At 52.1% G+C, this 22,408-nt stretch overlaps 2 protein-coding genes across 3 annotated transcripts; one reads left to right on the plus strand and one right to left on the minus strand.

Moving 5' to 3' along the window:
- Positions 1-1,373: 1,373 nt before the first annotated feature.
- On the minus strand, positions 1,374-9,454 carry ppp6c (protein phosphatase 6, catalytic subunit). Of its 2 annotated transcripts, none has more exons than XM_081613081.1 (7): positions 9,251-9,454; positions 6,418-6,513; positions 3,496-3,561; positions 3,264-3,405; positions 3,109-3,188; positions 2,157-2,366; positions 1,374-2,085 (listed from the first exon to the last, which is right to left on the minus strand). In XM_081613081.1, exons 3-7 carry the CDS (start codon positions 3,496-3,498, stop codon positions 1,837-1,839), a joined length of 684 nt encoding a protein of 227 aa, XP_081469207.1. In that variant the 5' UTR covers positions 3,499-3,561; positions 6,418-6,513; positions 9,251-9,454; the 3' UTR covers positions 1,374-1,836. The 2 variants fall into 2 exon arrangements, with proteins under 2 accessions (XP_081469207.1, XP_081469206.1); XM_081613080.1 differs by lacking the exon at positions 9,251-9,454 and adding an exon at positions 7,546-7,753.
- LOC103474065 (stromelysin-3-like) lies at positions 9,441-19,692 on the plus strand. The gene is made up of 8 exons (XM_008424788.3): positions 9,441-9,617; positions 16,428-16,672; positions 16,799-16,942; positions 17,885-18,018; positions 18,097-18,311; positions 18,391-18,595; positions 18,717-18,977; positions 19,052-19,692. The coding sequence occupies exons 1-8, from the start codon at positions 9,513-9,515 to the stop codon at positions 19,171-19,173; spliced, it is 1,431 nt and encodes a 476-aa protein (XP_008423010.1). The 5' UTR covers positions 9,441-9,512; the 3' UTR covers positions 19,174-19,692.
- The last annotated feature ends 2,716 nt before the right edge of the window (positions 19,693-22,408 follow it).

The following is a 22,408-nucleotide window of genomic DNA, read 5'->3' on the forward strand; positions in this document are numbered from 1 at the left end:
AGCAGATGTTGAAGCTCGGCTTCAGTAGGACGCAGGTTCTTTTCGACCCATTGGGTTTGGTTCTGGTTCCGCTTGACTGGACTTTATATATTTGGATGCTAAGTGACAAAACACAAACATATTTATATCATTTCAACAATTAAACATCAGATTTTTACAAATTACACAGATGAGCCTAAATAAAATTAAAAAAAAAACGATTTAATCTCAAACTTTAGAGCTAATTTAATATAAAGTCTGCTTTTTAAACGCTGTTTTGAGGTAATTTATTCCATCTTTGAAATGCTTTTTATTTAAAATGTGTCTTTAAAATGATTATATATCTGATCAAAACCTTTTCATAAAATGATTATGAATCAACACAATGAATCCATCTGGGTCCAAATCAAACCATAAAGAGCTTTTTATCAAATATATATATTTATATATATAATTATATATTAAATAATATTTAATATATAATTATATATTAAATAATTATATATTAAATAATATTTATTAAATAATATTTATTAAATATTAAATATATTAAATAATATTTAATATATAATTATATATTATATTATAATAAATAATATTTAATATATAATTATATATATTATAATATTATATATTAAATATATATATTTATATTAAATATATATATTTATATTAAATATATATAATCTGCAGCAGAGACTTTTAAAGCGTCATGAATCATAACCACATGACGTCATCCTGGTCAGAACAATCTTAGAACCGAGTCTGTGACGTCAGAGAGGTTCTGGGTTCAGGTCGGAAAAACAACTGGAAACGCTCAGAGGTTCTGAACGGACCAGAACCGGGTCGGACCGGAGCAAAGAAGGAGGAACCTGTGAGGAAAATTCAACTAAACATTCAAACTTTTTACTCTTCATGTTTGATGAGGGGAAAAAAATTTTACTATTAATTTTATATTAAAAAATATGAAAACAATGAAAATTTACAACTTGATTAGAAAAAGTGACTTTTTAAAAAAACTTAAACAAAAATGAGATGAGGTTGTTTTTTTTTTTTTTACTAGTCTGGAGGGACTTTAGTGGACCGAACCGGACCAGAACCGGCACTCAGCGTCTCCACCGACAGAGGACCGAACAGTTTTCTGCCTAGCACCGAACCCTCATTTTCCCGCTCCCTGGAAATGGCGGGAATCACCATAGCAACCAGGCTCACCAGCAGCGCGTCGATCCAAACAGCAGCAGAAACATGAAGTTTCCTTCAGTTTTTTCCCTTTTATTCTTTCAAATCATTAAAGAAAATCAACTGTCACGTTTTAAGCTTTTTAAGCTTTTATAAAATATGACCTTTGTTTGGTGTGGGAACCACAGAGGGTGAGAAACGCGACGACTCGGAGCTGTGAATTCATTTTTATTCAAATGTGGAGACGGTAAACAGCCGGACTGGGAGTCATAATGCCACAGAGGATGAGAGACGCACCGACCGGTCCACAGGTGGGAGGATTTCACTTGACCTGGAGATCAGGCACTGAAACAGCTTATTATGGTCTGTGAACGCAGCAGAGGCCAGGAAGTTGTGGAGCGACGGCCATTGGTGCATCTCTGCTGATGAATCAGGAACCAGTTCATCCCAGTTCAGACACAGGAGAATGAAACCAGTGTGCATGATACGTAAGATGAATAAATTAAAGTTAAAATGTTTAAGGCAGAACGTAGCAGGACGGGCCGAGAGGCCGGGTCCGTCACGACGCTACTTCATGAGACCCATGAGGGTCGCCCGCCCTCCGGCGTCTCCGCCGCCTCCACCTGGCAGCCGAGGGGTCAGCGCCCTCTGAGGCGGAGCGCGTCCAGGCTCCGCCCCCTACAGGAAGTAGGGCGTGGTTGTCCGGGGAGGAATGACGCGCTCAGAGTCCGGCACGGCGCGGAACAGCTTGGGCTCCCGCCGGCTGACGTCCTTGAAGACCATGATGGAGGCGATGTTCCCGCAGCGGTAGCAGTAGTTGGGCGCCGACCAAACCGTCACCAGCTTCTCGTCGAACATGAACTTGTAGCCCTCGTGGACCAGCTGGTGAGCGCGGCAGATCAGCTTCAGGTTGTTGATGTGAACGAACTGAAACGGAGGGAACGCCGGGTCAGCAGCGGGCGGGGGAGGGGCGGGTTGCACGGGTCGGATCGCCCTACCTCGTTGGTGACCTTGGAGCCGAACAGCCAGCCAGCGCCGCGCGGGCTGATGGCCCAGGTGTCCACGTCCTCCGGGTCGGACCACACCAGGTCGCAGAACGCCCCCTTGTGGGGAATCTCCTGGTTCCGCTCGATGGTCCGGATCTGGTCCAGAGTCTTGATGTCGGGCGAAAGTCCGCCGTGGACGCAGAGGATCTGCTCATCTATCAACTGGACCCGACAGAGCAGAGGTCAGCTTCACACAACCAAACCTGACGGAGGCTAACCGACCGAAACCTGAAACAACCGGCGCCTCTGAGGCGGAGCCGGTTCTGACCCGGTCCGATAATCCATCGGCCACCTTCTGATTCAGTCAGTCCATAAATTATCCACCAGATCAGATGGAAAATCCTTCAGTCATCACTTCATCTGCTCGATCAGCCAAAACATGAACTTTCAGCATCAGGGTTGAGCTGGGATCCAAACGGGAAGTGACACGTCAAAAACAGGAAGTGAAAAACTAAGGAGAAAATCTCCATCTGTTAAATTGTTTTTCTCCTAATTTCAGCAGATGATAATCATATTTATCAGGTCAGCTCCAGATTTAGCCTTCAGAAGAATCGATGATCTGATTGGTTCACTGATAATCCAGCTGCTAATCTGGATTATTAACTCAGAGTTATTAGAACCTGATTATGTGAGTCAACAGGCTCAGCTGCTGTTTGCTCTGCCGCCACTAGAGGGCGCTGTTGTGCATAGTAACAACCAGTGGATGTGACATCAACGTCTGCATTGTTTAGCTAACCGACTGTGTTGCTAACGGCAACAGGGTTCAACTCCTAGAACACCATCAACCCTCTACCACGTCACATCGGGTCGGCTGATCTCAGCCCCATCAGAACCAGTGACAGCAACCGGCCGAACCGGACCGGACGAGACCGGGTCGGCAGAACCTCCAGAGAAACGGACTCACAGCGGCCACCGTCAGCATGTCGAACACCTTGGTGCAGTACCGCCAGGCGTTGGCATTCCCATACTTGGTCTGACATTCATCTGAAACAGACGAGAACCGGATCAGAACCAGAACACAGACGGAGTTTGGAGAAGTCCGGGGTGGCGGGTCGGTACCGTAGAACCCGTAGACCTGTGTGATCTGTCTGCTCTCATGGTTTCCTCTCAGCAGCGTGATGCGATCGGGCCACTTGGCCTTCAGAGCCAGCAGGTAGGTGAACGTCTCCAGACTGTAATACCCCCGGTCCACAAAGTCCCCCTGCAGAGAGATGGGAGGAGAACCGGGTCAGAACCGGATCAGAACCGGGGAACATGCAGCGTTAGCTTCTCGTCTACCAGCAGGTCTCACCATGAAGACGTAGTTTGTGTCTGGAACTTGACCTCCGGTCCTGAACAGCTCACACAGGTCATAAAACTGGAACACAAACAGGAAACACATGAGAGGCCGATGGAGACTGATGGCGGCCGACGGAGACCGATTGCGGCCGATGGCAGCCGACGGAGACTGATGGCGACCGACGGAGACTGATGGAGGCCGATTGCGGCCGACGGAGACTGATGGAGGCCGATTGCGGCCGACGGAGACTGATGGAGGCCGACGGCGGCCAATAGAGGTCGATGGAGGCTGAAGGCGGCCGATTGAGGCCAAAGGCGGCCGATGGAGGCCAAAGGCGGCCGACGGAGACTGATGGAGGCCGATTGCGGCCGACGGAGACTGATGGAGGCCGACGGAGGCCGATGGAGGCCGACGGAGGCCGACGGAGACTGATGGAGGCCGACGGCGACCGATGGAGGCCGACGGAGGCCGATGGCGGCCAATAGAGGTCGATGGAGGCCGAAGGCGGCCAATAGAGGTCGATGGAGGCCGTAGGCGGCCGATGGAGGCCGATGGCGGCCGACGGAGACTGACGGAGACCGATGGAGGCCGACGGAGACCGATGGAGGCCGACGGAGACTGATGGAGACTGACGGAGACCGATGGAGGCCGACGGAGACCGATGGCGGCCGACGGAGACCGATGGAGGCCGACGGAGGCCGATGGCGGCCGACGGCAGCCGACGGAGACCGATGGAGGCCGACGGAGGCCGATGGCGGCCGACGGCAGCCGACGGAGACTGATGGCGACCGACGGAGACTGATGGAGGCCGATTGCGGCCGACGGAGACTGATGGAGGCCGATTGCGGCCGACGGAGACTGATGGAGGCCGATTGCGGCCGACGGAGACTGATGGAGGCCGACGGAGGCCGATGGAGACTGACGGAGGCCGATGGAGGCCGATGGCGGCCGACGGAGACCGATGGAGGCCGACGGAGGCCGATGGCGGCCGACGGCAGCCGACGGAGACTGATGGCGACCGACGGAGACTGATGGAGGCCGATTGCGGCCGACGGAGACTGATGGAGACGGAGGCCGATTGCGGCCGACGGAGACTGATGGAGGCCGATTGCGGCCGACGGAGACTGATGGAGGCCGACGGAGGCCGATGGAGGCCGACGGAGGCCGACGGAGACTGATGGCGACCGACGGCGGCCAATAGAGGTCGATGGAGGCTGAAGGCGGCCGATGGAGGCCAAAGGCGGCCGATGGAGGCCGAAGGCGGCCGACGGAGACTGATGGAGGCCGACGGCGGCCAATAGAGGTCGATGGAGGCTGAAGGCGGCCGATGGAGGCCAAAGGCGGCCGATGGAGGCCGAAGGCGGCCGACGGAGACTGATGGAGACCGATGGAGGCCAATAGAGGTCGATGGAGGCTGAAGGCGGCCGATGGAGGCCAAAGGCGGCCGATGGAGGCCAAAGGCGGCCGACGGAGACTGATGGAGGCCGATTGCGGCCGACGGAGACTGACGGAGGCCAAAGGCGGCCGATGGAGGCCAAAGGCGGCCGATGGAGGCCAAAGGCGGCCGATGGAGGCCAAAGGCGGCCGATGGAGGCCAAAGGCGGCCGACGGAGGCCAAAGGCGGCCGACGGAGGCCAAAGGCGGCCGACGGAGACTGATGGAGGCCAACGGCGGCCAATAGAGGTCGATGGAGGCCAAAGGCGGCCGATGGAGGCCAAAGGCGGCCGATGGAGGCCGATGGAGGCTGAAGGCGGCCGACGGAGACTGATGGAGGCCGACGGCGGCCAATAGAGGTCGATGGAGGCTGAAGGAGGCCGATTGCGGCCGACGGCGGCCGATGGAGGCCGATTGCGGCCGACGGAGACTGATGGAGGCCGATTGCGGCCGACGGAGACTGATGGAGACTGACGGAGGCCGATGGCGGCCGACGGCAGCCGACGGAGACTGATGGCGACCGACGGCGGCCAATAGAGGTCGATGGAGGCTGAAGGCGGCCGATGGAGGCCAAAGGCGGCCGATGGAGGCCGAAGGCGGCCGACGGAGACTGATGGAGGCCGACGGCGGCCAATAGAGGTCGATGGAGGCTGAAGGCGGCCGATGGAGGCCAAAGGCGGCCGATGGAGGCCGAAGGCGGCCGACGGAGACTGATGGAGGCCGACGGCGGCCAATAGAGGTCGATGGAGGCTGAAGGCGGCCGATGGAGGCCAAAGGCGGCCGATGGAGGCCAAAGGCGGCCGACGGAGACTGATGGAGGCCGATTGCGGCCGACGGAGACTGACGGAGGCCGATGGCGGCCGATGGAGGCCAAAGGCGGCCGATGGAGGCCAAAGGCGGCCGACGGAGGCCAAAGGCGGCCGACGGAGACTGATGGAGGCCAACGGCGGCCAATAGAGGTCGATGGAGGCCAAAGGCGGCCGATGGAGGCCAAAGGCGGCCGATGGAGGCTGAAGGCGGCCGACGGAGACTGATGGAGACCGACGGCGGCCAATAGAGGTCGATGGAGGCTGAAGGCGGCCGATTGAGGCCAAAGGCGGCCGATGGAGGCCGATGGCGGCCGACGGAGACCGATGGCGGCCGACGGAGACCGATGGAGGCCGACGGAGACCGATGGAGGCCGATGGCGGCCGACGGAGACTGATGGAGGCCGACGGAGACCGATGGAGGCCGATGGAGGCCGACGGCGGCCGATGGAGGCCGACGGCGGCCGACGGAGACCGATGGAGGCCGATGGCGGCCGATGGAGGCCGATGGCGGCCGACGGAGACTGATGGAGGCCGACGGAGGCCGATGGAGGCCGACGGCGGCCGACGGAGACCGATGGAGGCCGATGGCGGCCGACGGAGGCCGATGGAGACCGATGGCGGCCGACGGAGACTGATGGAGGCCGACGGCGGCTGATGGCGGCCGATGGAGGCCGACGGCGGTCCCACTCACCTGACCGTGAATGTCTCCACAGACGGTGACCGGAGTGGTGACAGGCTGAACGTTGGACTCCTCCAGCAGCAGATCACAAACATAGTCACATAATCGCTGCAACACAAACAGGAAAACATGCTGGATTATAATCTGGAGCCACAGCAGCTTCAGGGCTGGATCAGGGAACGTAGATCTAAAGATCTAGAACAGTCCATCCAGTTTCAACTCCGACTGATCTGCACTGCGACCCAAACACCAAGAGAGAGATCGTCTCTGATCACTTCCTGTCAGACCCCAGATGATTCTGATCACTTCCTGTCAGACCCCAGATGATTCTGATCACTTCCTGTCAGACCCCAGATGATTCTGATCACTTCCTGTCAGACACCAGACGATTCTGATCACTTCCTGTCAGACCCCAGATGATTCTGATCACTTCCTGTCAGACCCCAGATGATTCTGATCACTTCCTGTCAGACCCCAGATGATTCTGATCACTTCCTGTCAGACCCCAGATGATTCTGATCACTTCCTGTCAGACCCCAGATGATTCTGATCACTTCCTGTCAGACCCCAGATGATTCTGATCACTTCCTGTCAGACCCCAGATGATTCTGATCACTTCCTGTCAGACCCCAGATTATTCTGGATTATCAGACCAGAGTTGCATCAACTCGGATTAGAAACAGAAAAACTTTCCTGCTCCAGTTCGGCTCAGATTTGATCTTCTAGAAAACAAAATGATGTCTGGAAACACAAACATGACAAACTACCGGTCCGGACCGGAGAACAGAACCGGACCGTTTCAGAACCTGGGTGAACTTCAGGTGAAAGCAGCTGGTTCCGTTAATGTTTCGTCTGTCAGTTCGTGTGTTTTTGGCTCCGTGTTGAGCTGAACCAGAACCAGAACCAGAACCAGCTCGGTTTAACCCGCTGCAGGAGAGCCTCTGAGCGGCTTCCTCTCTCAGCTGGCCCCCCCTCTGGTTCTTTTTACTTCCAGCTGACGAGTTGTGATCAGAATGAAGCAGGTGGCCGATCGGTTCTGACCCAGATCACCAGAACAAACAAACTCTTCCTTGCTAAACTTAGCCGCTAGCCCCGCTAGCTCCCAGCGCTGCAGAAACTCGACATGAACTCAAAACTCACCTTTAAGTCGTTCTCTGGTAAATATTTGCAGTGTTTTGCTATTTCTACGTATCTGTCGAGGTCTAAAGGCGCCATAATTAAAATGAAGTTTCAAAACCTGAAAACAAAAACGGCTAAAGGCGATTAGCCTTCCTGCTAACTAGTTCCGCTTCTCCTTCCGCCTCGGATTCTTCTTTTTCTTCTTCTTCTTCTTCTGTGGCGGAGCGCAGCTGGTAGGACCACAGCGCGACCGCCACCTGGTGGTTCAGAGAAGAAAATACCCGCGCATCTTATAACGGATGGATAGTTCTGTTGGTCAGCTGGGTGAGCAGGAGGACTGCTAATCTGCTAGAGCGACGTCATTATCATTTTATGAAAACACGATAAAATATAAAATCAGAATTTAAAAGAAAAAGAAAAATTAAAGTATAAAATCAGGATTAAAAATGATGGAAAAATTGGGATTTGAACGATGACGTTATTCCAGATAACTTATTAGTAATCAGAAGATAGAGATTATAGTACCAGAGAGTTTTAGGCAGTGGTCCCCAAACTACGGCCCGCGGGCCGGATCCGGCCCGCCTCCACATTTGGTCCGGCCCCCTGGATTTTTCTTCAACCACCAGGGGGCTCTTGAGCAGGAAGTGTGTCCTGTAAACTGAGGGTGTTTTGTTTTGCATGGCGCATTGCTGCCATCTGTTGGACTTTTAGGGAACTGCTGGACTTTTATGTTATTTAATCAGTGCGGTTGTTTGCTCGCGGTAGAGCAGATGAACACGTGTTTATGTACGCCGCGTTCCAGGTCGAGTTCTTCGAAGCCTGTAAGTAGCAGCTAATACTTCAAAACGAGCCTTTATGCTAACATATGAGGAATTAATATGTTAAAGTTACTTTAACTCAATGGAAGATATACTAGTCAGTCCCAGTGACCGTTTCACTAACGGCTGGGAAAGCCCATGTGCTTTCTGAGTAGAAATCAATGAGAAACGCGCTAAACCCCCCCACTGAACAGCTTCGACCTTCAAACCCAGCCCCCCCTGCCCCCCCTAAGCGTGTAACACCTTTTCTGTTACAAACTGACTCCGCCCCCCACCAGAGAAGGGAAAAGTTATGTGGCCCTCACAGGAAAAAGTTTGGGGACCCCTGGTTTTAGGTATGGCGGTTTCACCATCTCGTCCCGTCAGTGCTGCCCCCTGGTGGCCGCTCCAGATGTTTCAGCTCCTCTGGTCTGGATGAGAACTACACCAGGACATTCCTTCCTCCTGTTGGGTTGTTCAGGCATAAAATCCCATCCAGATCCAGATCCAGATCCAGATCCAGATCCAGATCCAGATCCGTGTTTCTGCGGGTCAGGTGGCTCAGTTTTCCTCTTGGTGTCGGATAAATCCTGATTTTCGGCTCTGAGCTGCAGATCCGGGATGTTTCCGTCCCAGTCAGGGTTTACTGGGAGCTCTGGTTCCATCAGAGAGCTGCAGCAGCTACGTGTTGCTAACGTCTGGCTGGATCTGGGCTCTTGCTGGAAAACCGGCGGCAGGACGGTTCGGCTTGGTCTAATGTCTGGGTGGCGCTGCAGCCGGACTCAGCCGGAGTCAGCGACCTTTGACCTGCAGACTGGAGACCCAGTTATAATCTGCTGCCTTACACTACCCCTGCTCTCTGACAGCACAGCAGTCAGGCCCAGACTTTGACTAGGCCGTCTTCCTTCTCTCCAGCTGCCTCCACTCACCTGTGATTAGCTCTTCTGCTCCCGCCGCCATCTTGTTTCCAGACAGGTTGAAGCTTTGTCCAGGTTCAGCGATTAAACCCGTCACCAGTAGTTCAGCGGCAGCTGATCGGTCGCTCTGGGCTCTGTTGGTGCTTCCTGGGCTTGCCGTGGGCACCGAAGGGTTAACGCTGTGTGAGGAGCAGGAGGAGCTGCCGCTGGAGCGCCGCCTGCCTCTCCGCTGCTCCCGCGGCTCCAGACTCGGCTCCGGCTCCGGAGGGACGGCATGATGCGGGTCGTCCTGTTCTGCTGCTGCTGCCTTTCCTCCCTGCACCCCCTGCTGTGCGGCGCCGCGCCGCTGGCTGGGGCCGGCGCCGCCGTCAGCCCGCAGGTGAGTCCACACAGCAGAACCGGGGGGAGCAACAGGGGCAGCATTCCTACACAGAGCAGAACAAAGATCCAGGGACAGAATCGGAACCGGACGACAGGTGTGTGACTTCAGACAGGAAGTGAGGTCAGGTGAGAGTTACCTGAGTCTGGAAACGCAGAACAACGTCAGCAACAGGACAGGTTGCTCTGGAAGAGACGGAAAAGTTTATCAAGATCCCAGAATCTCAGGGAACCGGAAGAACTGCAGATTCACTGAAATCACCCAGAACCTGCTGGGGCATCAGGGGCAACTACTGGGCAGGTACTGATAGGTACTGATAGGTACTGATAGGTACTGATAGGTACTGATAGGTACTGATAGGGTCCTGATAGGGTCCTGATAGGTACTGATAGGGTCCTGATAGGGTCCTGATAGGTACTGATAGGGTCCTGATAGGGTCCTGATAGGGTCCTGATAGGGTCCTGATAGGGTACTGATAGGGTCCTGATAGGGTTCTGATAGGTACTGATAGGGTACTGATAGGGTCCTGATAGGGTTCTGATAGGTACTGATAGGGTCCTGATAGGGTCCTGATAGGGTCCTGATAGGGTACTGATAGGGTCCTGATAGGGTCCTGATAGGTCCTGATAGGGTCCTGATAGGGTACTGATAGGGTCCTGATAGGGTCCTGATAGGGTCCTGATAGGGTCCTGATAGGGTCCTGATAGGGTCCTGATAGGGTCCTGATAGGGTACTGATAGGGTCCTGATAGGGTACTGATAGGGTACCCCATGGGACGTGTACATGGGGCAGGTACCTGCAGGGTATCTGTGGCTTTTATAGGGAATCTAACCCCCCATCCCTGGAGACACCACATGTGGGGGTAATAGCATCCAAGAGACTCCAGGGACCTTACAAGGTCTTACAGGCTACCCAGACGGACCCAGTGGGGTATTTACAGGGTACCCAGACGGACCCAGTGGGGTATTTACAGGGTACCCAGACGGACCCAGTGGGGTATTTACAGGCTACCCAGACGGACCCAGTGGGGTATTTACAGGCTACCCAGACGGACCCAGTGGGGTATTTACAGGCTACCCAGACGGACCCAGTGGGGTATTTACAGGGTACCCAGACGGACCCAGTGGGGTATTTACAGGGTACCCAGACGGACCCAGTGGGGTATTTACAGGGTACCCAGACGGACCCAGTGGGGTATTTACAGGGTACCCAGACGGACCCAGTGGGGTATTTTTAGGGTACCCAGACGGACCCAGTGGGGTATTTACAGGGTACCCAGACGGACCCAGTGGGGTATTTACAGGGTACCCAGACGGACCCAGTGGGGTATTTACAGGGTACCCAGACGGACCCAGTGGGGTATTTACAGGGTACCCAGACGGACCCAGTGGGGTATTTACAGGGTACCCAGACGGACCCAGTGGGGTATTTACAGGCTACCCAGACGGACCCAGTGGGGTATTTAAGGGTACCTTTGCAATGCTCAAAAGCAAACTGTGAGGTATTAAAATGCTAACCCTAATGGGGTAACTGGGTATCTAAGATTGCCTGCAGGGTACACACAGAGGTACTTTCAGGGAACTTTCAGGGTACTTTCAGGGTTCTTTCAGGGTACACAGAGGTACTTTCAGGGTTCTTTCAGGGAACTTTCAGGGTACTTTCAAGGTTCTTTCAGGGAACTTTCAGGGTACTTTCAGGGTTCTTTCAGGGTACACACAGAGGTACTTTCAGGGTTCTTTCAGGGTACTTTCAGGGTTCTTTTAGGGTACACACAGAGGTACTTTCAGGGTTCTTTCAGGGTACACACAGAGGTACTTTCAGGGTTCTTTCAGGGTACACACAGAGGTACTTTCAAGGTTCTTTCAGGGAACTTTCAGGGTACTTTCAGGGTTCTTTCAGGGTACACACAGAGGTACTTTCAGGGTTCTTTCAGGGTACACACAGAGGTACTTTCAGGGTTCTTTCAGGGCACACACAGAGGTACTTTCAGGGTACTTTCAGGGTTCTTTCAGGGTATTTTCAGGGTACACAGAGGTACTTTCAGGGTTCTTTCAGGGTTCTTTCAGGGTATTTTCAGGGTACTTTCAGAGTACTTTCAGGGTACTTTCAGGGTACACACAGATGTACTTTCAGGATACTTTCAGAGTTCTTTAAGGGTACTTTCAGGGTATTTTCAGGGTACACACAGAGGTACTTTCAGGGTACTTTCAGAGTTCTTTCAGGGTACTTTCAGAGTTCTTTCAGGGTACTTTCAGAGTACTTTCAGGGTACTTTCAGAGTACTTTCAGGGTACTTTCAGGGTTCTTTCAGGGTACTTTCAGGGTACACACAGAGGTACTTTCAGAGTTCTTTCAGGGTACTTTCAGAGTACTTTCAGGGTACTTTCAGGGTACTTTCAGAGTATTTTCAGGGTACTTTCAGGGTTCTTTCAGGGTACTTTCAGGGTTCTTTCAGGGTATTTTCAGGGTACACACAGAGGTACTTTCAGGGTAAAAACTACCGTCTTCAGCGTGGAAAACCACACAATAAAACCTGAATAAATAAAACCCCTGGTGCTTTGAGCATTTAAGCCGAAGCTCTGATTCACCTACCAGGTTCTCAGCCGCCAGGATAAATGATTAAATGAAGCAGTTACCATTTAAATAAATCAGTTTATGAGGAGTTTCATAAAGAGGAGTCGCTCATTAAAACCTTCTATGCAGCTTTTGTAAAGCAGAGATCAGATCAGAGAGTCTGAACCAAGTCAGATGTAAACGTTTGACCTTCAGTTTGACTCTCTGGTCTCCAGTTTGAGCTGCTTCACCTGGTGGATTTGGGCCATTAAAACCTTTTAAACCTCGTTAACATTTCACTGTAACGTCCCTGAGGTGGGATGGATGCCAGAGCTCGTCTGGAGGGTCGCTGGCGTCGGGCTGGGCAAGCGGCGGCTCGTCCTGGACCAGCTGGGGGGGTGAACTCTGCCGGGGTGCTGAGTCAGCGAAGCAGAGGAAAACAGACACTTACTCAGAGACAAACATGCAGCCGGGATCTTCTTCCCTGATCCCTGATCCTGCTCCGGCGCTGACGGGCTGGATGTTTCTGACTCACTGCAGGAACGTTTGGATGTCGTTTCAGCTGCACAGACATTTGGCAGCCAGACGTTGGAAATGTTTACTGAACTACTGCCAAGAATTTAATCTCCATGTTCAGCTTCTAATGTTTCTGTTTCATCCAGAAATAAGACGGTTGTTAAGGCATCAGATTTAGGAAAACTTCCCTGCTGAGAGTTGATCTGCGTTTGGATCCTGGAGCAAAACAAATTCCTACTGACAAAATGACAAAACATCCACCCAGATGGCGGCGCAGGGCGACGATGGGGAAGCAGAAACAGATGCTGGTCGGAGGAAAACAAGACAAATGAGATCATTTTCCTCATGTAGCTGAAGGAGAGGAAGGAGAGGAACTCTGGGATAAACAGGAAGAGGAGGATGAGTGGGATGGAGAGGAAGGATGGAGGGATGGATGCGGCTGTAAAGGGAGGAAGGATGGAGGTCAAAGGGGTCAGCTGGTATGCTAACACTTAGCAGCTGGTATGCTAACACTTAGCAGCTGGTACGCTAACACTTAGCAGCTGGTATGCTAACACTTAGCAGCTGGTACGCTAACACTTAGCAGCTGGTACGCTAACACTTAGCAGCTGGTACGCTAACACTTAGCAGCTGGTATGCTAACACTTAGCAGCTGGTATGCTAACACTTAGCAGCTGGTACGCTAACACTTAGCAGCTGGTATGCTAACACTTAGCAGCTGGTATGCTAACACTTAGCAGCTGGTATGCTAATATTAAGCAGTTGGTATGCTAACACTTAGCAGCTGGTACGCTAACACTTAGCAGCTGGTACGCTAATAGATAGCAACTGGTATGCTAATACTTAGCAGCTGGTATGCTAATATTAAGCAGTTGGTATGCTAACACTTAGCAGCTGGTACGCTAACACTTAGCAGCTGGTATGCTAACACTTAGCAGCTGGTATGCTAACACTTAGCAGCTGGTATGCTAACACTTAGCAGCTGGTACGCTAACACTTAGCAGCTGGTACGCTAACACTTAGCAGCTGGTACGCTAACACTTAGCAGCTGGTACGCTAATAGATAGCAACTTGTATGCTAATACTTAGCAGCTGGTATGCTAATATTAAGCAGTTGGTATGCTAACACTTAGCAGCTGGTACGCTAACACTTAGCAGCTGGTGTGCTAATAGATAGCAACTGGTATGCTAATACTTAGCAGCTGGTACGCTAATATTTAGCAGTTGGTATGCTAACACTTAGCAGCTGGTATGCTAACACTTAGCAGCTGGTATGCTAACACTTAGCAGCTGGTATGCTAACACTTAGCAGCTGGTATGCTAACACTTAGCAGCTGGTGCGCTAATACTTAGCAGCTGGTACGCTAACACTTAGCAGCTGGTACGCTAACACTTAGCATACCAGATAAAAATTATAAATCATTATAAACTAAGACAACTAAAATAAAACCATAAGATTGATAAACTAGGGTTCACCTCCCATATGCTAACACAGGGTTAGATACGCTAGGCTAACCGTAGCTAAAACAAGGTAAGCTAAGATAAACTATGATAAAGTAAGCTAAGCTAATGTGAGAGGATAAAATAACTGAGGAAAAACTCCAGATGCCAAACGTTTCTCCTTAAAGCAGCTCATTGAGCCTGGAGATCAGAGGCTTCACGACCTTTGACCTGCTTCATTTGAGGCGTTTGATCTGGGCTCATCAGTCAAGCCTGAGAGGAAAACACTTGCTGCTGCTGATACCTGGGACGTCCTGTGGTTAAATATTTACCCTGACATTCTTTCCGCTCCGCATCATGAACCTTCAGCCACACACGTTTTCGTGTAATCAGGCCTGCAGCAGTTTTAACGCACGTCCTCTGCTTGGCGTCGCCTCGGCTCGCGCACGCAGCGGCCGCGTCGGTGCCGATGAGCTCATGCTGCAGCTCCAGCGGGGGATTTCCACACATCTGCGGCGCCGCAGAGGCCGAGCCGCAGGTTTCCACTCATGCGGGTTCCGACCTGCATCAAAGCCTGGGCCGTGTAAACAGCTGCTGGATGAAACGACGCCGGGCCCGTCTGTCCGCAGGTAGTTTCCACGCTGCTGGGTTCGGTGAGGCTGCGGCGCCGTGCCGGGACTCGTTGGACCCGCCGCTGCCGGCGGCTCAGGCTGCTGCGCATCGCCACCAACACCAGCCAGAGATAAACTCCCATCCAGCTGCTTCAGTGGCTACAAACGGGTCTGCTGGGTGATGCTTCAAGGCTCATTTGGTCCCTTAGCAAACTGACCTTTGACCCCATCAACCAGATTCTGGGTTAAATTTACTGTAATTAGCAGAAACTGGTCGATTATGTTGTGTTTGGATCGTCTTCCTGTTGGAAAAACCAACATGGACGGAGAGAGTCTGATTCACCAATGACTCATAAACGTCTCTGAACGGTTTGGACCGGAACAGTCAAAGTAAGGCTGTCAACCCAACAGCACCGAACCAGCTAATATGTTACTTATTGACGCTGTTACTGATGAAATCCCAGAGTTCCTGCGGCCGGCAGGTCGGCCCACAGCCTGGAACCGGACTCAGAACCTCCGGCTCGGATCTGAGGAACCAACGTTTTTACGGAAACGTTCAGAGCCGGCCTGTCGTGGTTCCGGGTCAGTCGGGTAAAGTCCAGCGTTCCGTGTCAAACGGCGGTTCTGGTAGGAAGCTGCAGCCGGGTTCGTCCTGCTAAAGCTAAAACGCTCCAGCCAGGAGCTTTCAAAGCTCTGCTGCGGCTGGAAAAGGTCTGGTTTCCATTCAAAACGTGAATTACTTCATTTATCAAGTACGGAAAGAAATCCCAGGTTTTCCAGGGTGGAGATGAAACCGCGGCAGAGGGTTAAACTGGATCTCACTGGTTAAATGAAACTGGTTTTCCTCACAGAACAAAGGGACCAGCTGCTCCGGCCCATAGATCACAGCTTCACAGAAGGAATGAATGTGTGGATAATCTGTACAAACATGTTTCATGGAGAATGGAGGGCAGGACGACCCGATGAGGAGAACCAGGCCTAAACATTTCCCACGTTCCCTGAACACATCGCCTGGTGGATTTCTGATGGACGTGTCTCCATCAGACCAAACACTGAAGTCGCCTCCCAGGAAGGTTTCCCAGGAGGTTAATCACCTCTGGATGGCCTGTGATCCGACCCAGGAGGAGCTGGTTTCTCCAAACGCTCGGCCCGCTGGCTCAGCGGTTCTCTGACTTCAGCCTGCTCAGCAGAACCAGAACCAGAACCAGCTGGTGTCAGTGTGAAGGAGGAGGATGACTGTCCCCAGACTCATCATCCCGTTATTACCGCTCTCAGTCACACTGCAGCTGTTCCTGGACACATGTAATCCACCAGGTTTGGACCGGAGCAGGTTCTGCTCTGCTAACTGACGTCACCGGGTCACGATGAGGCGCCATGATGGACGCCGTGGTCAGAAACCGAGTGGTTCTTGCCATCGTAGCCCAGGCTTCTGTTTGTTCACGTTGAGCTAACTTGGCTAGTTAGCTTGTAGCTAGCTTAGAAACCGACCCAAACCTTTCCCCTCCCGGCGCCTTCCCGACTTTCCCTGAATTCACCCCACGTGATTTCTTTCATTTTGCCTTAAATCGCGTTTCCTGTTTCACCGCAGCAGACTCAGCAGTCCAGATGCTAACCGCTAAAAGTACGCTAATGTTAGCATGTAGCACAACCTAATAAAGTCTTTAACAAATCAGAAACTGTCCTGTCTGCAGGGATCGCCTCGCAGCAACAGCCATGTTGTCCTAACGCGGAGCGGTCGGCACAAACAGGACACTCTGACCCAAGTGGACCATTCAAAGTCCGTTCTGGTGTCCAGAAATGAGACCGGGTTCTGGAGCCGTCCTCGCTGTGGAGTCCCAGACTACCCCAGAGTAACGCCGCTCAGCGGGTCAAAGGAGCGCGGCAAAAGGTTTGCTCTGTTTGGAGGACGCTGGGACAAAACCGACCTCACCTACCGGTAAGAAGCGACCTTCAACCCGACCCCTCCAGACCCTGAAGGTCATCTGAAGGTCGGCTGCAGTGTTGGACCCGAAGCCGTCCGTCCTTTTCTGGTTGTCACCCTTGAAAACATGTTCCTGTGCAGGATTGTTCGATTTCCCTGGCAGATGAGTGAAGACAAAGTTCGCCGCATCCTGGAGGAGGCCTTTGGGGTCTGGGGTGCGGTCACTCCTCTGACCTTCAGAGAGGTCATCAACGAGAGAGCGGACATCATCATCGACTTCAACAGGTAAGAAGCCCAACGCGGCTCGTGGTCTGCAGTCACCGCGTTTGAGGGAATATGAAGGACGTTCAGAGTAACCAGTCCTCAGCCTGACAGCTCCGGTTCTCTGCCAGACCGTCTTCGCTTCGACCTGCAAGAGGTCAGAGGTCACAGCCAGTCTGATGCACCTTCCCAGATTAGTTACAAAACCTGTAGACCGCCAAAGGTTTTCTGGCATCTGGTTTGAGTCTAGATCGATTTCTCTCGTTGAATTTCGACCGTCGAACAGAAGCAGTTATGATCCGTGATGCTGAGTTTAGCGACTCGGTAAAATCAGAGCCACATTTACAGGCCGAGTGGCAGAAAGGGAGTTCCGTAGTTCGCTGCTGCCTGGTGACCGTTTCTATAGCCAATGGTTTTCTGAGTCCCTACAGCAGTGGTGTCAAACTCATTTTTATTTTGGGCCAATCAAAAATCTGAACGTTCTTAAAGGGCCGGTTGCACCAGAATCTATTGATAAAACCAATAAAACTGTTAAAATATCAATAAATAGCTGTTCCTCTGGGATTTGTGATTATTTTAGTGTTTATTTTTGCAATCAAAATGACAGATTTTGTGGTGAATATTAAGAAATATTTGTAATCGTTATTCTTTTACAATATTTACGCTAATGTATGATGTTAAATGTGACTCCATCACTCGTCATATCGGTTACGGATTCAACGTTTTTGACCAATTTTCAGAAAATTAGCAGTAAAATCAGGAAAAAATGTGGAAATTTGTTGATTTTGTGATTTTTGCAGATTTGTGAAAAACTGGACGGACTTATTGATGTAATTTGGAGTCCAGAGGGCCACATAAAAAGCTGCGGCGGGCCAGATTTGGCCCCCGGGCCTTGAGTTTGACACCTGTGCCCTACAGGAACTGATTTATATCGGTCAGAGGATGAGATCGGTTGTTGTGTTGCAGGTACTGGCACGGTGACGACCTCCCGTTCGACGGTCCTGGAGGAATCCTGGCCCACGCGTTTTTCCCTCGCACGCTGAAAGAGGGAGAGGTCCACTTTGACTACGACGAACACTGGACGGTCGGCAACGGCGTCGGTAAGACGCCTTGGACGGTTCGTGTTTGTGTGTGCGAGGAGCTGGTGTGATCCCTGGATCGTCTTCGTCTTTGTGAAGGTACCGACCTCCTGCAGGTGGCGGCCCATGAGTTCGGCCATGTCCTGGGCCTGCAGCACTCTCTGGAGCCCGACGCGGTCATGTGTCCCTTCTACAGCGACTCCTACCCTCTGAAGCTCAGTGAGGACGACAGGAGGGGTATCCAGTATCTATACGGACCGCCGCGGCACGCGCCGCCTGACGTAGCCGACACCAACGAGATCCAACCCGAACTGGTGAGACCCTGATCCTGTTTGGACCTTCAGAGTCCTGATCCAGTTGTTTAAACGTTTGAACTGGTGTGTGTTTGCCCAGCCGGACGCCTGCAGGACGAGCTTTGATGCCGTGTCCATGATCAGGGGGGAGCTCTTCTTCTTCAGGTCTCGGTACGTTTGGCGAATCCGTGACGGGCGTCTGCAAGGCGGCTACCCGGCCTTGTCCTCGCGCCACTGGAGCGGCATTCCTGACTACATCGACGCAGCTTATGAAGACAAGTCTGGAAACATCTGGTTCTTCCAAGGTACAGAAGAAAACCCAACACTTCTGCTCACGAAGCTGCCAGCAGAGTCTTCCCTCCTGAATAAAGGGTTCTTTGAGGTCCAGTTGGATCCAGACCTGAAGGGTTTGTGGTTCTGCTGCAGGCGACAGCTACTGGGTGTTCGACGCCGGGCGCAGGATTTCTGGCCCAGACTCCCTGCGGCGGCTCGGCCTTCCGGTCGCCGACATCCAGGCGGCTCTGCGGTGGGAGGACGGCCGCGCCGAGAAGGTCTACCTCTTCAAGTCTTCGTTTTACTGGTCCTTCAGCGTCCAGGAGAACCGCGTCAGCGACCTCCATCCGCGCAGCGCGCACGAGTGGGCGGGGCTTCCTGGACACGTCGACGCCGCCTTTCTGGACAGCTACGGTGAGACTCTGGGCCCGGTTCTGGAGAGACTCTGGTTCTGAGGGTTTCATCCATCGGACCTCTTTCTCCCTCAGGTTACGCCAACTTCCTGAGCGGGCTGTACTACTGGAAGCTGGACCCGGTGGCGCTGAAGGTGCTGGACGGGTACCCGCGCAGAATCGGGCTGGACTTCTTCGGCTGCTCTGAGTCGCCATAAACACGTAAACTGAGAATAATCTGCCGAGTTATTGCCGTTTCATGAACTCCTCACCTCGGGTACAACAGGAACCAGTCCCTCCCAGCTGCAGACCCCCGCCGGTTCTGATCCGGCCCAGTTGTCCTGGTGCGAGGAGCCCCATCCACTCACAGCCAGTCGATCAAATGGTCGCCAAGTTTGATTATTAAAGGTGCTATTTCAGGTCATGGCGGACGTAGAGCTACAGACCTAGAACCGACGTTTTTATTTTTCCATTTGTTTTATATTTAAAGTGTCTAATCAGTGCAGGACGCTGATGATTCCTCTGACCAGTAAAACATACTGGTGCTAAACCAGTTCTGGGCACTTTGAACTGGAACAGAAAAACATGAACTGGTCAAAACCCAACCAGACTGAGGATGTTCCCCTCCTGATGGTCCGGTCGACCCGGTTCTACTGGAACCAGAACATCTGCTGCACCTCCAGCTGCTCTGAGTCAAACCAACCTGTTCCCCTCCTGGCCTGTGGGGGCGCTGCACCAAGAGCCACTGAAGGAAACGACACTGAGAGCAACTTCCTGCTTCACCAGACGGAAACAAGATGGAGGACGTTGGAGGATTTCTGCTGCTAGCGCTAGGCTAGCATGTTAGCTTTGGTTGGATTTACCCAGAATGCCCTGCGCCGTAGTCCACTTCCTGCTTTTGGAGCGGCCTCTGGTCCGCTTGGCCTGGTTCACATTCAGACCAAACCAGACTGAGGACTGGAGGACAAGAGGTCAGAGGTCAGAGGTTGATAAGCGTTCACACCTCACCAACTGGTCCAGACTTTGACTAGGCAAACGGACTGAACATCGCTGGTTCTGTTCAGGTTCAGTCGCTTCAATCCAACTCCAGTCCGTTTGCCTAGTCAAAGTCCAGTTCGGTTGGGGAGCTGTGAACGCTAATCGACCAAAACAGCTGAAACCTGGTCTGCGTTCGGTTGAACTCTGGTGCGGTTCCAGTGCATGAGGAAGTGGACCACAGAGCAGGGCATTCTGGGTAAATACAGTCACCGCTAACATGCTAGCTTAGCGCTAGCAGCAGAAATGGCTCCTGGTCTTTAGCCTAAACAGAAATCCTCCAACCGCTAAAATCTGACGCCTCCATCTTGTTTCCGTCTGGTGAAGCAGGAAGTTGCTCTCAGTGTCGTTTCCTTCAGTGGCTCTTGGTGCAGCGCCCCCACAGGCCAGGAGGGGAACAGGCTGGTTGGAGTCAGAACCTGGAGCTGGAGCAGATGGTGGAGCTTTTAAGAGTTTTTGACCGACCATCAGGAGGGAAAACATCCTTAGCGTGCTTTAATGTTGGTTTCTTAGGGGGTCCAACGTGTGGCCCAGGGGCCGTCTGTGGTCCTTGGAGTGATACTGTTTGGACTAGGCCGGTCAGACGATATGCCCACAAATTAAATCTCTCTAAAATGCAAAGCAAAGTTTTCCTCTGTTTAATTTTCAGTGAATTAAATTTTCTCCACAGAGACCCGATTCCACCTTAAGTTCAAACAGACATACTTCAACTAGGACACTTTCAGCCTAACTGGATTTTATTTAAGGGCATCAGAGTCAACGCCAGAATTTTAACTTTGTGAGAAATAACAATAATTTTCCATCAAATTTTAATAAAACATGAAAAGTTTGAGATCCTGAAGTGATGAAATGTGGGAAAGTTAGAAAACCGGCAGGTTCTGGATCTATAGATCTAGTAGATAGATCTACTATAGATCTATAGATCCGCTGGTTTCAGTGTCTGAAAGAGACAAAATAATAAATTTAAAGCTGAAAATGTCAAACAATCCAAAATGAAAATGTTTTAACTTTTCAAAATTAATCATTTCACACATCAGGATCAATCGGTCCAGATCAGAACCAGATCAGAACCAGATCAGAACCAGATCAGAACCAGATCAGAACCTGATCTGGTTCTGATCTGGTTCTGATCTGGTTCTGTGACGTTTCAACTTGTTTCTCTTTATATCTGAGTTTTTTTAAAAATAAAAATGATAAAGTTTCTCCTTTCTTGTTTTCTCTGTGATGATGACGCAGCTGAGCTGAATCTGCAGGTTCTGGTTCTGGTGTCGACCCGCTCCAGGTCGGTCAGAACCTGCCGGTCCCGTCAGCTGCTGATGGTTCCGATGTTCCTGCTGTCAGACTTTCCGTTACTTCACCGGAAAACATGCTGGATCCGTCCAGGAGCCCGGGTTCTAATCGGTTCTAATCGGGTCGAACCGGGTCAGACCGGGTTCTAATCGGGTCGAACCGGGTCAGACCGGGTTCTAATCGGTTCTAATCGGGTCAGACCGGGTTCTAATCGGTTCTAATCGGGTCGAACCGGGTCACACCGGGTTCTAATCGGTTCTAATCGGGTCAGACCGGGTTCTAATCGGGTCGAACCGGGTCACACCGGGTTCTAATCGGTTCTAATCGGGTCAGACCGGGTTCTAATCGGTTCTAATCGGGTCAGACCGGGTTCTAATCGGTTCTAATCGGGTCGGACCGGGTTCTAATCGGGTCAAACCGGGTCAGACCGGGTTCTAATCGGTTCTAATCGGGTCGGACCGGGTTCTAATCGGGTCGAACCGGGTCACACCGGGTTCTAATCGGTTCTAATTGGGTCGGACCGGGTTCTAATCGGGTCGAACCGGGTCAGACCGGGTTCTAATCGGTTCTAATCGGGTCGAACCGGGTCAGACCGGGTTCTAATCGGTTCTTATCGGGTCGAACCGGGTCAGACCGGGTTCTAATCGGTTCTAATCGGGTCGAACCGGGTCAGACCGGGTTCTAATCGGTTCTTATCGGGTCGAACCGGGTCACACCGGGTTCTAATCGGTTCTAATCGGGTCAGACCGGGTTCTAATCGGGTCGAACTGGGTCACACCGGGTTCTAATCGGTTCTAATCGGGTCAGACCGGGTTCTAATCGGGTCGAACTGGGTCAGACCGGGTTCTAATTGGTTCTTATTGGGTCGAACCGGGTCACACCGGGTTGTAATCGGTTCTAATTGGGTCAGACCGGGTTCTAATCGGTTCTAATCGGGTCAGACCGGGTTCTAATTGGTTCTTATTGGGTCGAACCGGGTCACACCGGGTTCTAATTGGTTCTTATTGGGTCGAACCGGGTCACACCGGGTTCTAATCGGTTCTAATCGGGTCGAACCGGGTCACACCGGATTCTAATCGGTTCTAATCGGGTCAGACCGGGTTCTAATCGGTTCTAATCGGGTCAGAC

Source organism: Poecilia reticulata, chromosome 12, assembly GCF_904066995.2.
Source record: "Poecilia reticulata chromosome 12, P_reticulata-male-v2, whole genome shotgun sequence".
Classification (NCBI taxonomy): domain Eukaryota; kingdom Metazoa; phylum Chordata; class Actinopteri; order Cyprinodontiformes; family Poeciliidae; genus Poecilia; species Poecilia reticulata.